Source organism: Hetaerina americana, unplaced genomic scaffold, assembly GCF_022747635.1.
Source record: "Hetaerina americana unplaced genomic scaffold, ioHetAmer1.1.p SCAF_4, whole genome shotgun sequence".
In the NCBI taxonomy this organism is placed as follows: Eukaryota; Metazoa; Arthropoda; class Insecta; order Odonata; family Calopterygidae; genus Hetaerina; species Hetaerina americana.
This window is the reverse complement of record NW_027286985.1, coordinates 55,190,533-55,209,881: the sequence shown is the minus strand read 5'-3', so window position 1 is coordinate 55,209,881 and position 19,349 is coordinate 55,190,533. Positions and strand designations below refer to the sequence as shown.

Sequence of the window (19,349 nt, the reverse complement as noted above, 5' to 3'; positions counted from 1 at the left end):
ATGCTTAATAGTCTATTAATGAGTAATTACAGAATATATTTTCCATTAATAACTAATCAAAAATGTGATTTAGTAAATAATACTAATTTAAACTTGAGTAAATCACATAACTATTAATATAATTCATTTTAAGCTCTAAAATTCAAGCAATATTATATATTCAGGTGAAGAGAGGCTACTCATGCATATCAAAGTATGTCACAATGAGGAATAAAGGAAAATAGTTTGAAATATTAGCAAAAAATATCTAACTAATCATTCAAGGTACAATGGAACCTCGCTTAACTAGCACCTTGCATGACAAGTAATTCACGCATGGGCAGTGGGCAAAAATAATTATTAATCTTAACAAGCTACATTTTGGAAAATAGGTGATATGGAGAGGAGGATTCTTGGAATATTTGTGGACCTGCTATTTCAGTTTGTTTGGCACTTGTTCCACTGTCATCTTAGTATCACCCGTGCTTACATATTTTCCAAACTTGTGATCAAACATTATTTGTGGGGTTTTTTCTTCATAGTTTTAAAATGTGCTCAAAGAAACAAACATAAGAAGAGAATAAAAATAACCATAGAAATGTAAACTATAATTATGGAAAGGTGAGAACTAAGATTGAGCATGGCTGATCAAGCAAACACACACATTGGTCGACGTTAACCATTTGCACTATCCTATAACACAAGATTTAAGGAGACAGATGCTTCAAAGGGAGTGACAAGAACATCTATGCAATGGTTATGTTTTCTCGAAGATGTTGAACAGTCACTAATTATACGGATAAATGAACAGCATTATCAAGGTGTCGCTATTAACAAGAACATCATCAATGAGGCGGCAACAATTTGCACCATAGTTTCATGTATGTGTGCCACAGCGATGATACATGTGTGTCCAGGTGCATTGTCTTGATGAAAGATGACTTTCTTCCTTGCCAAACATAGCCTTTTTCATGTACATTTTGCTGCAGTTGGTCCAGGAGGTTAGCATAGTATTGTGCAGTAATTGTTTGATCAGTGGGAAGATAATCTTTCAGCAGAATCCCTTACACATCCTAGAAAACTGAAGCCACATTTCTGGCTGACCACACTACCTTTGCTTTCTTTGGTGGTGGTCAATTATCATGTTTCCACTGCTGCTTTGTCTCTGGGACATATTACTGGACCCAAGTTTCATCTGTGGTCACAAACCGGTGCAGAAAATCTTGTTTGTTGCTGTTAAAATGGGTCAAAAATTGTTCAGAAATTTCTATTCTCATGAGTGTGTGATCCTGCATCAAGAGCCGTTGCACCCATCTAGCAGATAGTTTTCTCATGTCCAATTCCACTAATGAAATTTGATATGCCCATTCAGATGATATCTCTACAGCTTCAGCAATTTCTTGAACTTATAGCCTTTGATCCTCTATGACCATTGTATATACTGTTGTAATAATTTCTGGGGTAGTGGCTCAATTTGGCCGACCACTGGCGGATCATCATCTAAGCTGTCCCAACCAAACTTAACTCATTTTTACAATTTTAAACAGTTGAATATGAAGTAGCAGAGTCCCAAAGGGTTAATTTAAAGTAAGTAGAAATTTCCTTTGCTTTCATACCTTTCTTTGCAAAGTACTTTATCATTCTTCAAATCTTAATTTTTTCCATCTTCACAAATCACTACACAGGAGCAACAGGGAGGCATCTGCACCACATATCTCTTCCCAGGGCACTTGTGCATTATGTGTTTACTCAATGGATTTCTTATACGAGTATATCTGATGGAAAATAATTTCTTATCTCGTATCTATGCAGGAAACTCATCATGCAAGCACTGACATCTAGTGGTGATTCCGAGAATCTTTCGAACTACCATCGTACTTATGACTGAATTCCTGTAACCTCCGAGTTTACAACAAGACATAATGTTTGAGCAGAGCATCCCGATTAACACAACACATGAAAGTTTTGCAGCAGCAACACATGTGAGATGAAACTAAATGACCTACATTGTATATATTTAGGATTTCATTGGGAAGTTCTAAGGAAAGACTTTTAAGGAAATATTTCAGCTCTATCGTTCAGTGTTAGCTCAAAACATTGTTTGAATTGAAATTTGTAATAAAGACAACCATTTTCTATGCCTGACAAGGAAATAATATTCAATAGAAAGTATTTTTTTAAACAAATTCGCTTGTGATTTATAGGACGAAGTAATGTCAGTATACCATCAGCCCATAAGATACAGGCTGGTTTTCATGTGCATTTTGGAGTGAAAAAAGTGCATCCTTTAAGTAAGGAAATGTTTTCATTTCCTTTGAATAAACCTGGTGCATAATTTATTTTTTGCATGGAATATATTATCATATTTTACATCAATTTATATGGGAAAATTTGCTTTGCTTTGCAAAATTTCCACAATGAATTATGCTCATTAAGTAAGGTTCCACTGTATAACATTAAATATGAACATTAATATTCAACAGTGACAAAATCAGGATTTCAACAAAGGCACAGATAGAAAATATTAATGTCCTAACAAGCATTGAGGTTTAGTTTTAGTAGATGCTATTTTTTCTTTATCAATTTTACAAATCCAGAAAATAATGACTAATTATTCTTGGTTGACTGAACTATTAAGTTTATCAACTAAAACTATGGAGTTATAAATTTCCCATTTAAGATATTTTTTGCCATTTACAGCTCATGTAATGCTCAGAAGTATAAGACAAGAATGGGATGGATGGATTAGAAATGAAAATAGGTGTAATGGTCAAGTCAATCAGATATGTGGGTGATCAAGCTTAGTTTAACCAGTGAGCTAAGGAGTCGCAGCCATTTTTGGCCATGTTACTGAGTCAGGATGCAACGTGTGGAATCAAGATTACCTAATCATGAGGAAAAAAAGCAATGGGGTTCAGATGAAATATGAAGGCTTAGTTAAATTTAGGAGGCCATGCAATATGGCAAAACTTTAATTAACAGCAAAATTTGGACAATTGCTGGCATGGGCATGAGATTATTAAGTAAAGGACTACAGTAATACATCAAGGATAAATAAGGGTCAGAAAATTTATGACATATAATCAAATTTTTTAATAAAGACTTACCTGTGACTGTTTGGAAGAGCCAGTAATTTATAGTTGGTTTGTAATCTGATGGAAAATGAACTTCAGCGGTGAGGCATCGAAGGTGCTCAATTGGTTGAGTAGACACATGGTAAAAGTTTACCACATGACCGACAGTGTGCAGTAGAGAAAAGAAGAAAGCTGTACAAGCAGCAATCTTATGAAACTGGATGTGGGAGTCAAGAGGAACATATTGCTGAAGAGAGAATTCTTTCAGCTTGGTGAGCAAATTCCTTGACATGGTTAGGAGAAGCAAACAGTAGCAAAAAGACAAAGAAGCTGCAGCACCCCTTGTTATGGCAATTCCCACTCCCATCACATGACGAAGGTCTGTATGCTCAGACATGAATGAGTAATCTAGAAAATAAAAATAAAACAGAATTAGAGCAGGCTATTAAGAAAAAAGTACCAAGAAGAAAACAAAAATATCAATGCTCCTTCACATATACTAACTCAAAGGGGTCATAATAATGTTAAAATAAATCAAAGGGCATAAATGTATGGTGGTAGACTTTTGCAACATTTGAGCAAGACAGAAACATAAGTTCTTTATCTTATACTATTGGTACATTCAATTATTAATAGTTTCTGCCACTTCACATAAATTACAAAATAACATTTTTTGCTCAGTTGATATCCTTCCTTCTAAGGCAGCCATTAATATTCTACTATCACTTGTTAACCCTCCTACCTTATTTTCTGTTATCTTGGTGGAACTCAAAGGGGTCATAATAATGTTAAAATAAATCAAAGGGCATAAATGTATGGTGGTAGACTTTTGCAACATTTGAGCAAGACAGAAACATAAGTTCTTTATCTTATACTATTGGTACATTCAATTATTAATAGTTTCTGCCACTTCACATAAATTACAAAATAACATTTTTTGCTCAGTTGATATCCTTCCTTCTAAGGCAGCCATTAATATTCTACTATCACTTGTTAACCCTCCTACCTTATTTTCTGTTATCTTGGTGGAACACCTTTCTAAACCCATCCTTTATGCCAGTAGACTCCCTCTTTATCAAGCTTATTTTTTCCAACTCTTTCAAAGTTCATGTTTCAAAATCTTCCCATTAACAAGCAACATTTTTCTCTGATAACAAGTTTCTGAATATATTCTTCAACGAAGTATAATACAGTTCATACTGTAATTGATAAGCCCAAATAAGACTACCTGTAATTTTTTTGTATTTCTTTATTTACAGAATACTTGCAATCAAATGTTAAAACTGGTTCTATTAACCCATTTAAATTATTTTATATTTTGTAATTTTATAAGTTAGTAGGATCCATAAGATGAGGTGACCTCAACTTATGCTTACTGCTCTACAAATTGAAACTTAGAAGTGAAAAATCTCAAATGCTATGACTTAGCTATGAATTCATACCCTTTATAACATTTTCAGGCTATATCACTGGGAGACCAGCCATACCTTCCATAGTGGATAAATTGCATTTAAGACCTCAGTAGAAAGTCCTATATTCTTGAGACAAGAGTACAAAATCTGAGCCCATATTCATCTCTACTGAAGTCAGTTAGGAGAAAATGATCTTAAAATGTTGTTAAATAGATCATAACCAAATTAATAAAAAATCATGGATATTATTCTCAAAACTGGGATACTATGGCTTTTTAGGAAGAGAGTTTAAATATTGCAGGCTGACTTCAGCCATGCCCAGGCACTATCAGGAGGTTCATGGTAGGTGTTCATACGATGAATATCACCTTAAAGAAGCATTAGATGAAGTCAAGAGAGAGGAAATGACATTCTGAATGGCAATGGAGCAGTAGCAGGTCCTAAGGAATACTCTACAAAACAAGCTCCCAAAAAACATCCAAATAAAGTCGGAGATCAAACAGCACTTCATCATGAAGAAGAGGTAAAACTTGTGAAAGGGTTCTTGAAGAGTGCCAAGTGGGGATTTTCAAATAGTGTTCATGATATCCAAATTTTATTACAAAATTATTTAAAAAGTACAAAAATAACTGAATTATTTTGACAAAAATTTGGTCATTGGCAATATTTGTTCTTAGCCATTCCTTTGAGTTTTTTCCTGACTACGTGATTGGTTTCACTTTCTAAGGAAATACCTTCTACTATTCACATGAGGATGGGTCTGTGTTGTCATAAAACTTTAATTCTACCTGCATAAAAATGGTTGAAAAATGGAAAAATATCTACTTTCCATTCCTAAAAAAATGCAACTTTATCACAAGGAATGAAAAAGAAGGGTCTCTGTTATCATCTATTTATATCGATACAGCCATATTTTCCATATATTTTGGTCATATTTTTCTTATCAACCAATTTTTATCGCACATCCATTAGCATGGATAATCTAGAGTTTTTCTTTAATCTCATTAATAATATAATACGAACAATCCTTTCATTATGCAACAAGCCCATCAAATCATGATCTAGACAACAAAATATTATCAGCATATAATTATGTAGCTCTTCTATGGGTGTAAAAGGGATATTAATCCCTTTAGCTAAACTACAGTTTAACATGAATTTTAGGACTAAAAATTGACATCTATTAATTTTATTCACCAAAACAACCCTTAAACTAAAACTAGTTGTAAATAATTTTCACGACAGGGTTCTTACCAGAACCCACCATTTAAGTCTTTTAATCCACTTTAAAACAAGTCAACTAATCCAAAATTATAGAAATGAATATTTTGATATATGCAAACATTACAAATCAATCATTTTTAAGTACATTGTAGTAACAAGAATTTCTTAAAAATGGAGGATAAATATGGCTTCTTAATGCTCAAATATTTATTCATTGATTCCAAAATGTCAATTTACCATTGAGCAAATCTAATGACTTATGTCATAAAACATTGGATAATCTAAACTAATGTTTGGCACTTACGTATGAAACGCTCCACAAAGAGTGCAATAGTGATGACATAGAAGACAAATAGGTAAAATATGTTCTGGCGATTCTCTTCAAGGAATGTAGTGATACAGTCCCATTTTTTCAGTAACCAATGTCTTCTTTGATCTTGCAATGATTCTATGTGAAAACTGGTCATCCTGGTGAAAGAAAACAGTAAGATTATTTTTCTAAATATGGATTTTTCATTAATTTTGGCATTGTTGTACCAACTCTCTACTAAACTTAATTTGGCAATGCTAAATTGTTCTGAACTGAAATATTTACCAAAAGATACATGTGTTTTTAACTGGCATGGCTGAAACTACTTATTGCATTTAAAAAATAAAATATTGATTTGAAAATTTTGATATGATGATATCCTGAGTTTTATGCTATTCCAATCAAACTTTGTACTCAACAATAATAGGTTAACTATTTCATATGGGAATGTCATAGTCGGTCTTTCACTATGCCACATTCAGCACAGTAACTACATGGCAACATATAATTCCAGTGAGATTAAGGCACTAGAAGAACAAAGAGTACTCTATGACTAAGTGATAATATTAGTCCTGTGGCATGAGCCCACATCTTGTTGGAATGCATTCATTCCATGATGTGATGTCTATTAGGACCAATAAGCATGGTCCAGAGGGAATAAAATTGTCAAATCAACAGATTTTTGACATAGTCATGGCACATCTTTTTCATATTTGGAAATTCAAAAAAACTCCCTATGTACATTATATTTATATGATATTCAATTTAGGCAGTCATGGTCTATTAACCCAAGAAGTCCGAACACCTCAATCAACTCAAGAGAATATGAAATCAATACCTCAATATACTAGAGCTTAATTATATGACAACACCACTGCCACCAGTAGCAAACTGTTTGCAATGTTATACCTATAGACATATACTTAACTATCTCTGTGGACCCCAGCTGTGAAGATAATAAATGAGAAGTGTGTCAATTTACCCATGCACCTTGAAGATTAGATTTGTATATGAACTATTTTATTATACAAGACTATTAGTACAAAATTTATCTTTAAGGTGGTTATATGAATCCTCATTATTAAATGGTTTAAACTTGGAATTATCATTTATTTCCAAGTAGAAAAGTAAGAACTTTTTAAGACTATTTTTTTTTCATTGGCATGCAACTCAAAGCAACTAAATAAAACACATCATCATTACCTAGCAACATTGGTGGATGTATCAAGGAAATTTTGTTTGGCACCTTTACAGTCAAGACCAATAGCTACAAAATCTCCCTTGTACTCCTGCATCATCAGTTTGAAGTCCTCATAAGTCAATGAGTCCTTTTCTTGGAGTCCAGCATTTCTAAACATTCCTTCAATTAATTCTGTTACATGCTGATCTGAGAGGCTTGTAGTTCTGGCTATTTCCACCAAGGACCTCAACATTTCTGACAATTCACCCTGTCAAGGAAAACCAAAGATGTATTTGATGATTAATTTATCAGGAGGTTAAATGAAAACATTTTTTAAAATCATAGGTAGTCATGAAACTGAGAATTTTCAAAGCCTTTGAATGATTATTTAAACCATAATAGAAAATTTACAGAGGCAAATTACTGTATATTTACCATTAGAGAAACTCATATTTGTTAATTAAGGAAAAAACATATGACAGGTGACAAACATCATCACAAATAATTATCTTCATATTCAATTGGATTTGCATAGTTACAATATGTAACATGCCACTTGATGCTTTACTAGTTCATGATCAAAATAATACCAGCACCCAGCACAAAATTCAAATCCATTCATCGAATTTTATTGTTATAATCGTGATCTTTAAAACACAAGATGAAACTGCAAATTCACATTTACAAGTAATCAATTTTCATTCAAGTTCAGGGATATGTCATAGAATGGTTTGAATTTTTCAAATCTTGTGCATTAAAAACTGTTTACTGGGTCTATTCAAGATACTGGCTAAATGTTTTTTTTCCAGGGAAAAATACTCCAAAACATATATTTCAAATCCAATAGAAATATAATTCACATGAAGTGAAAAACATGTACAATAAAATGAGAACAATGTAAATTTAATAGTTGGTCTATATTTCAATAAGGGAGAAGAAAATGAAAACCAACCGAATAGCTACCCTATGATGGTTTTTGGCTCAAAAACCCTTGGATATGGATATGGCAATACAACTGGCCATACCTACAAGTGACTTATTCTTAATATAATATTCTCAATAGAAACACAACTGGGCTACACAATTTCATGCAAAACCAGCAGCTTTAGAATCTAACTTTCTCTGCCATTTTCACTTGATTCAAGTGAAAGGATTTTCAATACAGGCTACAAGCTAAAATAGATTTTTTAAATCCTTTCTCCAACATATGATGAAACAATATAGGACGAAAAAGATATGTGATTGAATACCGGCACACTGCTAATTCCAAGGGTAATATTTTAAAATTAGTTTCCACCTTGAGCAATTCCTTTATAATAGTATAATAATAAATATAATTTAAGGGTTAATATAACCAATGCTAACTCATATGCAAGATATAAAGGTTCTTAAAATCGAAAAACTATGCTTATTCATCTAGCATTTAGTTCCATATTTTATTATAATTTCCTTGAATATTTTTGTCTACAAAATATTTCACGTCACATACTTTGGTAAGGGTAAAAGAATGTATGCCCAGTTCCCACTGAAGATAGTGGTCTCAGAAAATACATAAAACCTTGCATTAGTGAAGTTATAGGGTGGACTAAAGAGAAAATTTGATTGTGACAGTATTAAAATGTGATAAAACTTTAAATATGGAAGAAACTTACCTTATCAATTACTCCATTCCGGTCATTATCACACATATCAAAAACAATCCGCAACTTATCCTCGGTTCTCCCTCTGGAAAATAGCACCACTGTGTCCAGGAACTCTTGAAATGATATCCTCCCATCTCCATCCTTGTCGACAATGTTGAACATCTTCTTCACAAACACTGCATCTGATCTCATCCCTAAGGCTGAAGCAAACTCCATCTTGGAGAGAGAAGTCCTCATCACTGCCACCACATCCCCCCCACTCCCAACTGTGGCTGCCGTCGTCTCTCCAGGTCGCAACCCAAATGTTAAAGCATATGCCTCCCTGAAAAAGTGCTCTAATCTCTTCTGCCTCCTTTCCCTTGTCTCTGCTGTAGCCAGCACCCTCTCTCTGGTGGTAGGTGTGGTGTCCAATCGTTTCTTGTGTGATGCCAAGAATGCTTCCAGCTTGGCCATGAACTTTCTCCGTGACCCCGAGGAATCAAACTCCAGGACCAAATCGTGGTCTTTTGGTATCCTCAGCAGAGTCATTGGCTTCTTCCCACTGGTGGTAACCTCACCAACCACTTCTCTTGTTTCTTCCACTGAGAGTGATTCCATGCCCTTGAAAGTGACAGTTCTCAGCTTTTCACCCTTCCTGTTCACTGTGTGGAGGGCCTCCTCTGGTCCGAATTTCACCTTAACTAATCTCCTGTGGTTTTGGTGAAGCCACTCCTTGACCATCATCTTGTCCACGGACTTTCCATTGTTGTTCTCCTCCTGTCTCATTCGCAGTCTCCTCCTCCTCCGATTTTGGAGCTTAACAACACCATAGCCTGCACCAGCACACACAATTGGGATGAAACCCAGGAAGATAATAGCATATATATATGACAGCTCACTCCCCTCAAAGTAATCATAACCCTGCAGATACTTGCACGGTTCTAACAAGGTGGCATTGAGCTGCATTGGCTGTGGGCATGGATCTCCATTCATCCAGAAAAAAACATTTTTCTGGATATCTCCTGGTTTGATGGTGGTACTATTAACAATTATATCCCACATTGTGATTTTCTTGATGGCTTCTATTTCATCATCTGAGAATATTCTGGAAAAAAATGTTAAATTATGAGATTCGAGTTGAGTGATCATTTTGTAAAATACATTTTTATTACAAATCTAAGATATTCACACTCATTTTATGGCACTGCCTAATCAAGGAACATGTAGTTTTACTTGAAAATTCAAATCTATCAATTTAGCATAATTCACTTTCATACCTTGTTGGCATAAGTTTTCAACTGACTTGAAATTTTGGCCAGTGACTTTCAAATTTCAAACAGTGGCAAATTTTATGATCTGATATTGAACACCAGTTAACCGTGGATTCAAAAGAAGCATTTAGTTATTAACATAATATAATTATGGCACCACAGGTATTGAGGACATAGATATCTACCATTTGACCATATAATGTTGGTGTCCTTGTTAGCCAACATCAAGAGTGAAAAATTATTCCGCACTAATTCCAACTTAATACAAAGGAATGTAATCTTTATTTGAAGCATACAAGAAACTTTTAGGTCAAGTATTTAGACATCAGGATGATTAGAGATGGAAGAAACAAGGAGAATATACAAGGGTAGTTAGAAAGGTTCTCAGAATCACCAACAGATGTCAGCTCTGGCACAAAGAGTTTCCCACATAGTAATAGGTAATCCTTTATGAGTAAACACGTAATGCATAAGTGCCTTGGGAAGAGATCTGTGGTGCAGATGCCACTCTGTTGTTGCTCCTGTGTGGTGATTTGTGAAGATGGAAAAAATTGAGACTTGAGGAGTGATAGAGTACTTTGCAAAGTAAAGTATGAAAGCAAAGGAAATGTACGCTTACTTTCAATAAACACTTTGGGACTCTGCTCTTTCATATTCAACTGTTTAAATTTTTAAAAATGAGTTAAGTTTGGTTGGGACAGCTTAGATGATGATCCACGTTGTGGTTGGCCAAAACTACCCCAGAAATCATTACAAAAGTATATACAATGGTCATGGAGGATCACAGACAGAGAGTTCAAGAAATTGCTGAAGCTGTAGAGATGTCATCTGAATGGGCATATCACATTTTAACAGTGGAATTGGATATGAGAACATTATCTGCTGGATGGGTGCAACGACTCTTGATGCAATATCACAAGCTTGTGAGAATAGAAATTTTTGAACAATTTTTGACCCATTTTAACAGCAACCAACAAGATTTTCTGCACTGGTTTGTGACCACAGATGAAACTTGGGTCCACTACTATGCCCTAGAGACAAAGCAGCAGTGGAAACATGATAATTCACCATCACCAAAGAAAGCAAAGGTAGTGTGGTCAGCCAGAAATGTGGCTTCAGTTTTCTGGGATGTGAAAGGGATTCTGCTGATAGATTCTCTCCCCACTTATCAAGCAATTACTGGAAAATACTACGCTAACCTCCTGGACCAACTACAGCGAAATATACTTGAAAAAAGGCCAGGTTTGGCAAGGAAGAAAGTCATCTATCATCAAGACAATGCACCCCCATGCACAAGTCTCATTACTGTGACGAAAATATGTGAACTAAGATACAAATGTTGCCGCCTTATTCGCCTGATTTGGCTCCATCAGATTTCCATCTCTTCATCAAGCTCAAAGTTTTCCTCGGTGGACAGAGATTCTCTTCAAACAAAGAACTAACAGCCAAAGTAGATGCTTATCTTGCAGGCCGAAAGGAATCTAATTTTCGATCAAGACATTGCTGGACCAAGTGAATTAGTGTAAAGGGAGATTAAATTGAAAAATAAAGTTTCACTGAGGTAAGGACTTTATTTCTATTCTACTTTGAGAACTTTTCAAATTATCCTCATAGTATGCAAAATATGTATGCTAAAAAATGCTTTCTATTGGAAAAAGCAACTACAAATGGCGAATAATACTAGCAAAAAAACATATAGAAGTGATTTATTGACAGTGATATTTTTAGTCTTCTGAACTTATACAGGTATGCGAGACTTGAACCATAGGAGTATCAGAGAAAAGAAGGTTGAAGGGGACAGAAATGTGGTGCTATTGAAGGATTTTGAAAATTAAGTAGAAAGACTAACAGATGAAGAATTAAACCAATACTTGGATTGATAAACCATGTTGATGATGAAAAACTTTTACAATTCAAAACTTTATCATCAGAATTAAGTATTTATATAGGAAGTTCTTGACCTTCACCTCAGCAACTAACAAAGGCAACTTACATAATTTTTAAATACCTCTGGTAATAGCTTAATATTTCCAACATCAAAATCTCAATAAGAACCTCCAATCATCTGACCTTAGGGAGCATTGAAAGAAAACTTAACAAGCTTGATTATAATTTTGCAACATAAATTTGAATCATTTACTACCAAGCACTTTGGAGGTCAATTTGAGCCCCTTCATTCTTCATTTACAACCAGAATTGAGCTTTTCAGAGTTTCTAACAAGTTGATGTTTCAGACTTAGTGTAACAAATTGTCTATCAATCTTCCCAAAAATGGTTTTCGAAAAAATAATTCTTCACCAAACCAGTTTCATAAAATATCCGGCTGACCCGCTGGTTGTTTATTAATTAGGAGAAAGGAAGGCAATATTTGCCCGATCTATTCTTGCTCCACGGTGCCTGCCCGGATGGCAAGCAACGTGGTTCAAGAAATTACTCATACCCTCCCCCGTAAAACATGACCGCTACGCCCCCCGTTCTAACCCACTCATAGGACTTTCAACGACTATCTCCACAATAGGCATCGCCCACACGCATTGTCACCTTGATGAAAATACGACGCCACAGGGAACCTAAATATGGCATTATGGCACCGGCGGTCAAGGGAAGAGAGCGATTCGTGAAAGGAGATCGTGGAGACAAACCAGAACAAAGGTGGGTCGTATGTAACTGCAGGTTCATACTTCCACCGCCCACCGGGTGATGGCCCATACGTGATCGTCCTCGTGGTCACGAAAGACACGGCGGAATCACCGCGACGAGTCCTTATTGCGCGATCCCTCTCTTTAAAGACCTCCCCCCACCACCTCTCTCTCTCTCTCTTCCTCACCCGTTTTCGACCCGGGCGGGTGATCCTTCTTTCCTCTGGGAAAGGAAGGTGGGGTATGGGCATGGGGACGACCAAATAAAAGAAAGGGCAAATGGTTGACGTATGGGAGGTTCAGGCGGGCTTAGGGGGGTTCGGAAGGAAAGTGGTCACTGCCCATTCATCCAACGTCCTGACCTCCATTCGTAACACCCAGCGCACGTACTATACCATATGCTGTTAGCCGTTGCTTTCATTATTCATTTGCCAGCGGCCGAACCTCTCTTGTAAAATTTGAGGGCATCGATACCGGATCTGTAGCGCGTGGGTGGCAGCCGAGGATGGGGAGGGTTCATTTTCTGGGTAGGAACTTCCATATCCAATTTTTCCATTCACCTTTCAAAATGCAGAACCATTGTCACTGTGGTAACTTAGAATCCGAAATTAATTAACGTTTCAATTAGTTTACCACAGTGCGTTCCATCGATATCGAAATTCCCAACAACTGAAAAATTGCTATTCAACCTACTGTACGAATCACCACATTGACCGAAATAATGATGGCAGAAATACTGGTCTGCTCGAGTGTTTAAAATATGCCTCTTCTTAACCACACCCTATACTTAGGAGAGCACTGTTGTATAATCATATGTAAATTTTAAATAAGTCTAACTGGCGCGATCTCGACACTTTTGGATGCATAAATCGAGTACATCTACAGACAGGAGAGAGCTAGCTACGAATTGAGTAGGGCTTGGCAAGAGTCACACTATTGGCAAAACAAATTTCAAGGTAAATGAAGACACTTGAATTTCTACTATTAATTAAAATTATTCCACGAACACCCGTTCGTGGTACGTTGTAAGACATACTTGATGCAGGAAGAATTCTTTCTCCGAGTGAAATGCTGAATGTGAGCATAATTCATTTAATCAATTTTTACGTATAGAGTCCCCTTTAATTAGTACACAACAAAGAACAACCGCATTATGATGATGCTAAATATATTTCTCTTTTTTAAAAAAATGCGTCCAATCAACTGCTAAGATTGCGTCCTCGTAAAGAACAAATTCAACTTTTTATAACTTACTAAGCTGGTTATCACATATTGGTTTTTTACGTACCTAATCGCTTAAAATACTTAGATTCGTAATTTAAAGTACTTAAAAAGGTTAAGTAACAAGTAGTACACAATGAACAACACTGTTGTCAAGTTTGGCGAGCCAACTTGCCGCATACAGTTCTTAAATTCAGTCCCTCGCTATGCTGAGCACTTTCTCATTTAAATTCCGTTTAGTAACCCCTATAAGGCCTGGCTGGCTCTCTCAATTAAAGACTGCTGAGAGTGATTAGATGAATACAATACAAAGAATGTTATCGCCGTATCGATTTAACTCATGAGCTGATAATGAGTAGGTATTTGACAACCGCATATAAGTGAAAGAGGTCAATATTTTGGAAGGATATATGAGTATGGTATATTTTGAATTTTATGCCGAGCTACATTACAGTATTTCGATCGATAGTATTCACAAACACTGAAGGGTCTCCTGAAATGTATCCTGCACTTAAGTTTCGTTTATATCCTCCGATATATAGGTTCCAGAGGACGATGAAGATTTTCACCATGCCATCCATCCAAATCTAATTAAGACCCACTTATTTTCTCAGCGGCTCCCACGAATGGGCGCCCCCTACGGCGGCATCGCAAATAGTCACGCGAGCAAGTATAAAGTCACTAGATTAGTCACGCCTCTCTCCGCAGGCTTTTGACGGAAGCCGTGCGTCGGATTGGAAACAACTATCACCGGACGACTTTCAAAGAGTTCTCCCGGGGGAGGTCGCGGATGAAAACAAAAATCGAACAAGTAAAGGCATGGAGGCGAAAGTCGATCGATTACAAGTGGGCATTGTCGGGATACCTTGCCGGACGTGCACGGCAGCTCGATGAGGATTGATGAATTGGGAGACTTTTTGAATACCCCTTCGGAGATGGGGGGGAAAGAGTCGCAGCTGCCAAACAGCCACGGGGCTTATTTCGCCAGCGAATTGGAAATTTGTAGGGCTTCTTGCGTCGGTTTTATTCATGAAAATGGGTCGAGGACACCGAAAGAAGATATAAATCTCCGACGACAAAACGGCGTCGATGATTTTAATTTACTAGGGTCAAAAGATGTAGGCGTGGGTTTCATGCAACTGCAGACTAAATTGATTGAAATCACTCTGGTCGATGTCAGGGTGTAGTTTCGAGACGTCCAGAAGGGAAAAAAATATATGAACTCAGGGTTGATCCTATTCACCGTTGTTAAGAAATTTTATGCGATAAAGAGGAATTTAAATAAGATTCATTTTCACAGGATTACGTCTGTAATAATAAAAAATGTTTCTGGGCTATTGAACTCCGAATTTGATGAAAAATAACCTGTTGTAATTCCCTTATTTAAAGTCTTGGATGACCTCCTCGAAACATTATTCGTCGAGCGGATCTGAGATAAGTATTTGCATTTACTTCTACTCTTATAAGTTTAATTTCCCATCGCAATCTAGCACATGCATAAAGTTATGTTTTAAAATAAAAGATTTGTTCATGATGAAGTAATACAATATTTATTTGCCGCTAAATATTCTCAAGGTCTCGAAATAAACGTGGATTGTTAACCAGGGTTTACATTATCTAATACACATCACATGGACCAACTGGGGCTTTCGCAAAGGACTCAATCATTTTTTTACAGCAAACCACCGCCTACAGGCCTCGCACTTTCGTCAGATTAAATAGGAAAATAATTATTGGACATTTTATTTTCACTATACTGAAGAACAAACTGGGGAGATTAATCTTTTGCAAATTTATGCAAACATGAAAAGTTCCATACTAATTTTTTTATTAATCATAATGGTGCTTTGGAGCTATTTCGTAATCATTCATATAACTATTCCATCCATCCATAAGTTCTTCCGCTGATCAATCACTCTCTTCGGTTCACCAATGGTTGACATTATTACACGGACTTTTACCATATTATAACATTTCCTCCATCTTTCACTTTCATTTCCTAGCATATTTCTCCGGCGCAAACGATTGAGGAAAGTCTGGTATCAAATTTCTCCCCGGGAACTCTCTCCTTCGACGAAAATTATGAATTGTTGGAAAAATTCTTTAAGTCGCACTTATGGCGAAGGGATAGTTATGACAGTTTACATGTACGTGTATTTTCGTGGAGTTAGGTGACGAGTTCTATCGTGTACCGAAGCGCTGACGACTCGGAAATAAAGGTCGAATAAAACGCCAGGCTCATTCCAAAAACACTCACCCGTTATTGGTGTTCTCGAACCAGAACCTGTCGGCATCCCTGATTCTCGTGAACTGCTCCCTGATGATTGCACGAAACAATGGACCAGGCCCGTCGCTCGATTCCAGCATGCCGCCGATGTAGAGATCGACGTCGTCTATTCGGTCGCCGTACGCTTTCTTTAGGGCGGCGAACAGCTCTGGGTGCTCCGAGTGAAGTCGGGGATTGATCTGCGACCACTCGGTGACGGATTCCAGGCCAAACGAGCGGCGGACGGAGTTGTAGTCGGGGATGCCGTTGTCCCGACCACGCATTATGTTCAGAGCTCCCAGATCCCGTCGCGAGAATTCCATGGGGCCGAAGAGCTTGTCCCGAACATCCGAACAGAGGATGGTGTCCTCGCGCTCGGCCACTTGGGACGACATCCCCAGCAGAAGTTCTTCGACGGTACTCTCGGACAACACATCCTGTTAGAAGAGAACCTCAAGTTTGAGCATGAGAATGTTCAAGGAAAGAGATAAAGGCGTCAAGTATGACAACCATTGACCCAAAGAATTTTGAGAGCTGTAAATAAATATGGCATACATATATAAATAATATATGTATATGTTTTTTCTTTAATTTTCAGCGGTTTAAGTTCATCAGATTACAATTTTTCCTTCCCGTTTTTAAATCATATCGTAGCTCAAACCTATTGCATTCAACAAGTAGCTATTAAGACAAAGTAGGGGAAAATGAGAGTAATTTTAAAAGATCTTAAACTTTTTTCTAAATATATTCGAATCTCCTGCCAATTTTAACTTCCTGTTTAGAAATTCTAGCTCAGACTTCTTTCCACAAAACAAGTAGTTAATAAGGTGAAGAGAGAATAATTACTTTAAAAAAAGCTTACACTTTTTTCTAAATGAAATTGAATCTCTTTGCCATTATTTATTTTCAAAAAGGTTATCATTTATCTATACCTAATAGGAACACTCTATAATGCATTGGCCATTTTATCGCCTTATTTTTAAGCTGATAGGTGCTACATTATTCTCTCTTCACAAATTAACGCGAAAGTTTTTCATAGGAGAGGATGAAAATAGAGGCAATGAGTTCTATTGGGTTATATCATTTATATCATATGTAATATGATTTTTATTCGAATACTTCATGCTCATTAATGAACATCCAACTTTCATCAAAGTCAAACATATGAATGTGGACCACGTATTAAAAGCAATTTTCATTAAAGGGGATAATCAATTTCAAGAGACTTTTTGGGGCAAACTCTACGTCTTTGATCGTTGAAGAAAACAGGTTAATTCTGATTTTGGGCTCAGAAATTTCACAGACCATGCACTATTCGTATCAATTGGAGCACGAACCCGAACCCCTCGATTTTCAGACGAGTGCTTTAATCAATCAAACACTAGGTCGGAAGTCGATGGGATCCGAATTAGAGATCCGCTCAAGGTGAAAGATTTCAAACTCTGTGAAATTTCTGCATTTCGGTGCAATTAAGCGGATGACTCCGTTGAAGTTATTGTCGCGGCATCTCCCCAAGTTCTTTAGATCTGACCTTAGATTGTTTAGCTAAGCAAATTAAATTCAGATTTTCGATCCTTTACAACCATTTAGTAATTTAGTCGCTCACATTTGAGTCCCACCACGTTGAGCAGAGCCTGAGGGCTAAATGACCCATCGATGTTCTCCGGTATCGACACTGGCCGTCGCGACGGAAGAGACCTGGAGGTATCATAGTGTGTCCGAAGCGGAAAGCGGCACTCTGGAAGGCGTGACTGACTCCAGGGTGGACATCCGGATGATAACCACTGTAAGCAGGAAGCTCCTCTCCCAGGAACGCTGGCAGGTACTCGTAAGCAATAATTTTCTGCAAGGGGAGAAAGCCAATTCTGTCAATTTGAGACCACATTGAGATAAAAATTATGATCTACCAATAAACTAGATGCTACAAAAACTCGTTAATGATGAAAAGATAACTTTTTAAAATAGATCCTGGTTACGCATGCCCCGCTATATTTCAGACAAGGTAACGCAGTCTGAGACTGCACCTAGAATTCTAATTTAATGATTTTTATACCTTGTTCTCAGAGACAAGTGTGACCGTGACCTCCGATACTATTCATTTTTCAGGATCACCGGTACACCCAACTTGAGTGTGAGTACGTTTACCGAATAGATGTATATATACACACACACAAACTTACATTTCACGTGATTATATACTTTTACATGTGACAGTTTTAATGAAGTTTCAGAACTTAGCATTACTAATATGCAAAGCTTTTGTGATTTTTTAATAAAGAACTTGTCAATTTGTTTGCATTACATTACAATAGATTGACATGCACACCTTGAATGTACCCCAAATATGGATGGCAGGGAGCTCCCTATGAAAACGCATACCCTTAAAGACCTAAAACCTACGAAAATTGAAAGTGAATAAGTACAATATATAAGGAAGTTAGGAATGAGTATTCACATCACATTTCATCCCACGATAAAATAAGTCCTCGTTGACTGTGATACCTAGTACTTTGATACCTTTGGAATAACCCTACTTCAACTGACAGACACGTTAATATACCTTTGAAAAATTTATTCCACTCCAGTTGTGAATCCACCAGAACCTTTTTTTTATAGAAGTTAAATTTTCTTGAAGCTCACTCATCTACGAAGAAGCTGCTCTTCTCGGAGAACCAGCTGATAAACCCTAGTTGAAATGATGAGCGAATAGACAAAACTGGGACCAATATACACATACAAACACATATACGATGCATACATATGCACATATACATGTATATGGTATATATACACACATGCATACACATACATACATATATATATATATATATATATATATATATATATATATATATATATATATTATATAATATGTATATATGTATATATATATATATATTATATAATATGTATATATGTATATATGTATATATATATATATATATATATATATATAGTATGTATACATATACATATTTGTATACATACATATAAAGCTGGGCTCAAAAAGAGGGAAATGAACAATTGAAAGACACCTAAAAGAGATTCGAACAAAAACTTTCAGAAAACAAGCCGAGTCTGGGAGATGAAGTTGTCACGATGAGCGATCACTCTCGCGCGAAGTTCGATGTCATGGTGACACTGACGCCAA

At 36.4% G+C, this 19,349-nt stretch overlaps 1 protein-coding gene across 1 annotated transcript in view; it reads right to left on the bottom strand.

The window, feature by feature from the left end:
* Duox (dual oxidase) overlaps positions 1–19,349 on the bottom strand; it is a 251,019-nt gene that overhangs the window by 8,752 nt on the left and 222,918 nt on the right. The window contains exons 7-12 of the mRNA XM_071589948.1: positions 17,805–18,041; positions 16,190–16,635; positions 8,832–9,906; positions 7,203–7,447; positions 5,994–6,157; positions 3,087–3,461 (exon numbers count right to left, since the gene is read on the bottom strand). Of these exons, the coding sequence (XP_071446049.1) occupies positions 3,087–3,461; positions 5,994–6,157; positions 7,203–7,447; positions 8,832–9,906; positions 16,190–16,635; positions 17,805–18,041 (2,542 nt within the window). The remainder of the gene's footprint in view (positions 1–3,086; positions 3,462–5,993; positions 6,158–7,202; positions 7,448–8,831; positions 9,907–16,189; positions 16,636–17,804; positions 18,042–19,349) is intronic.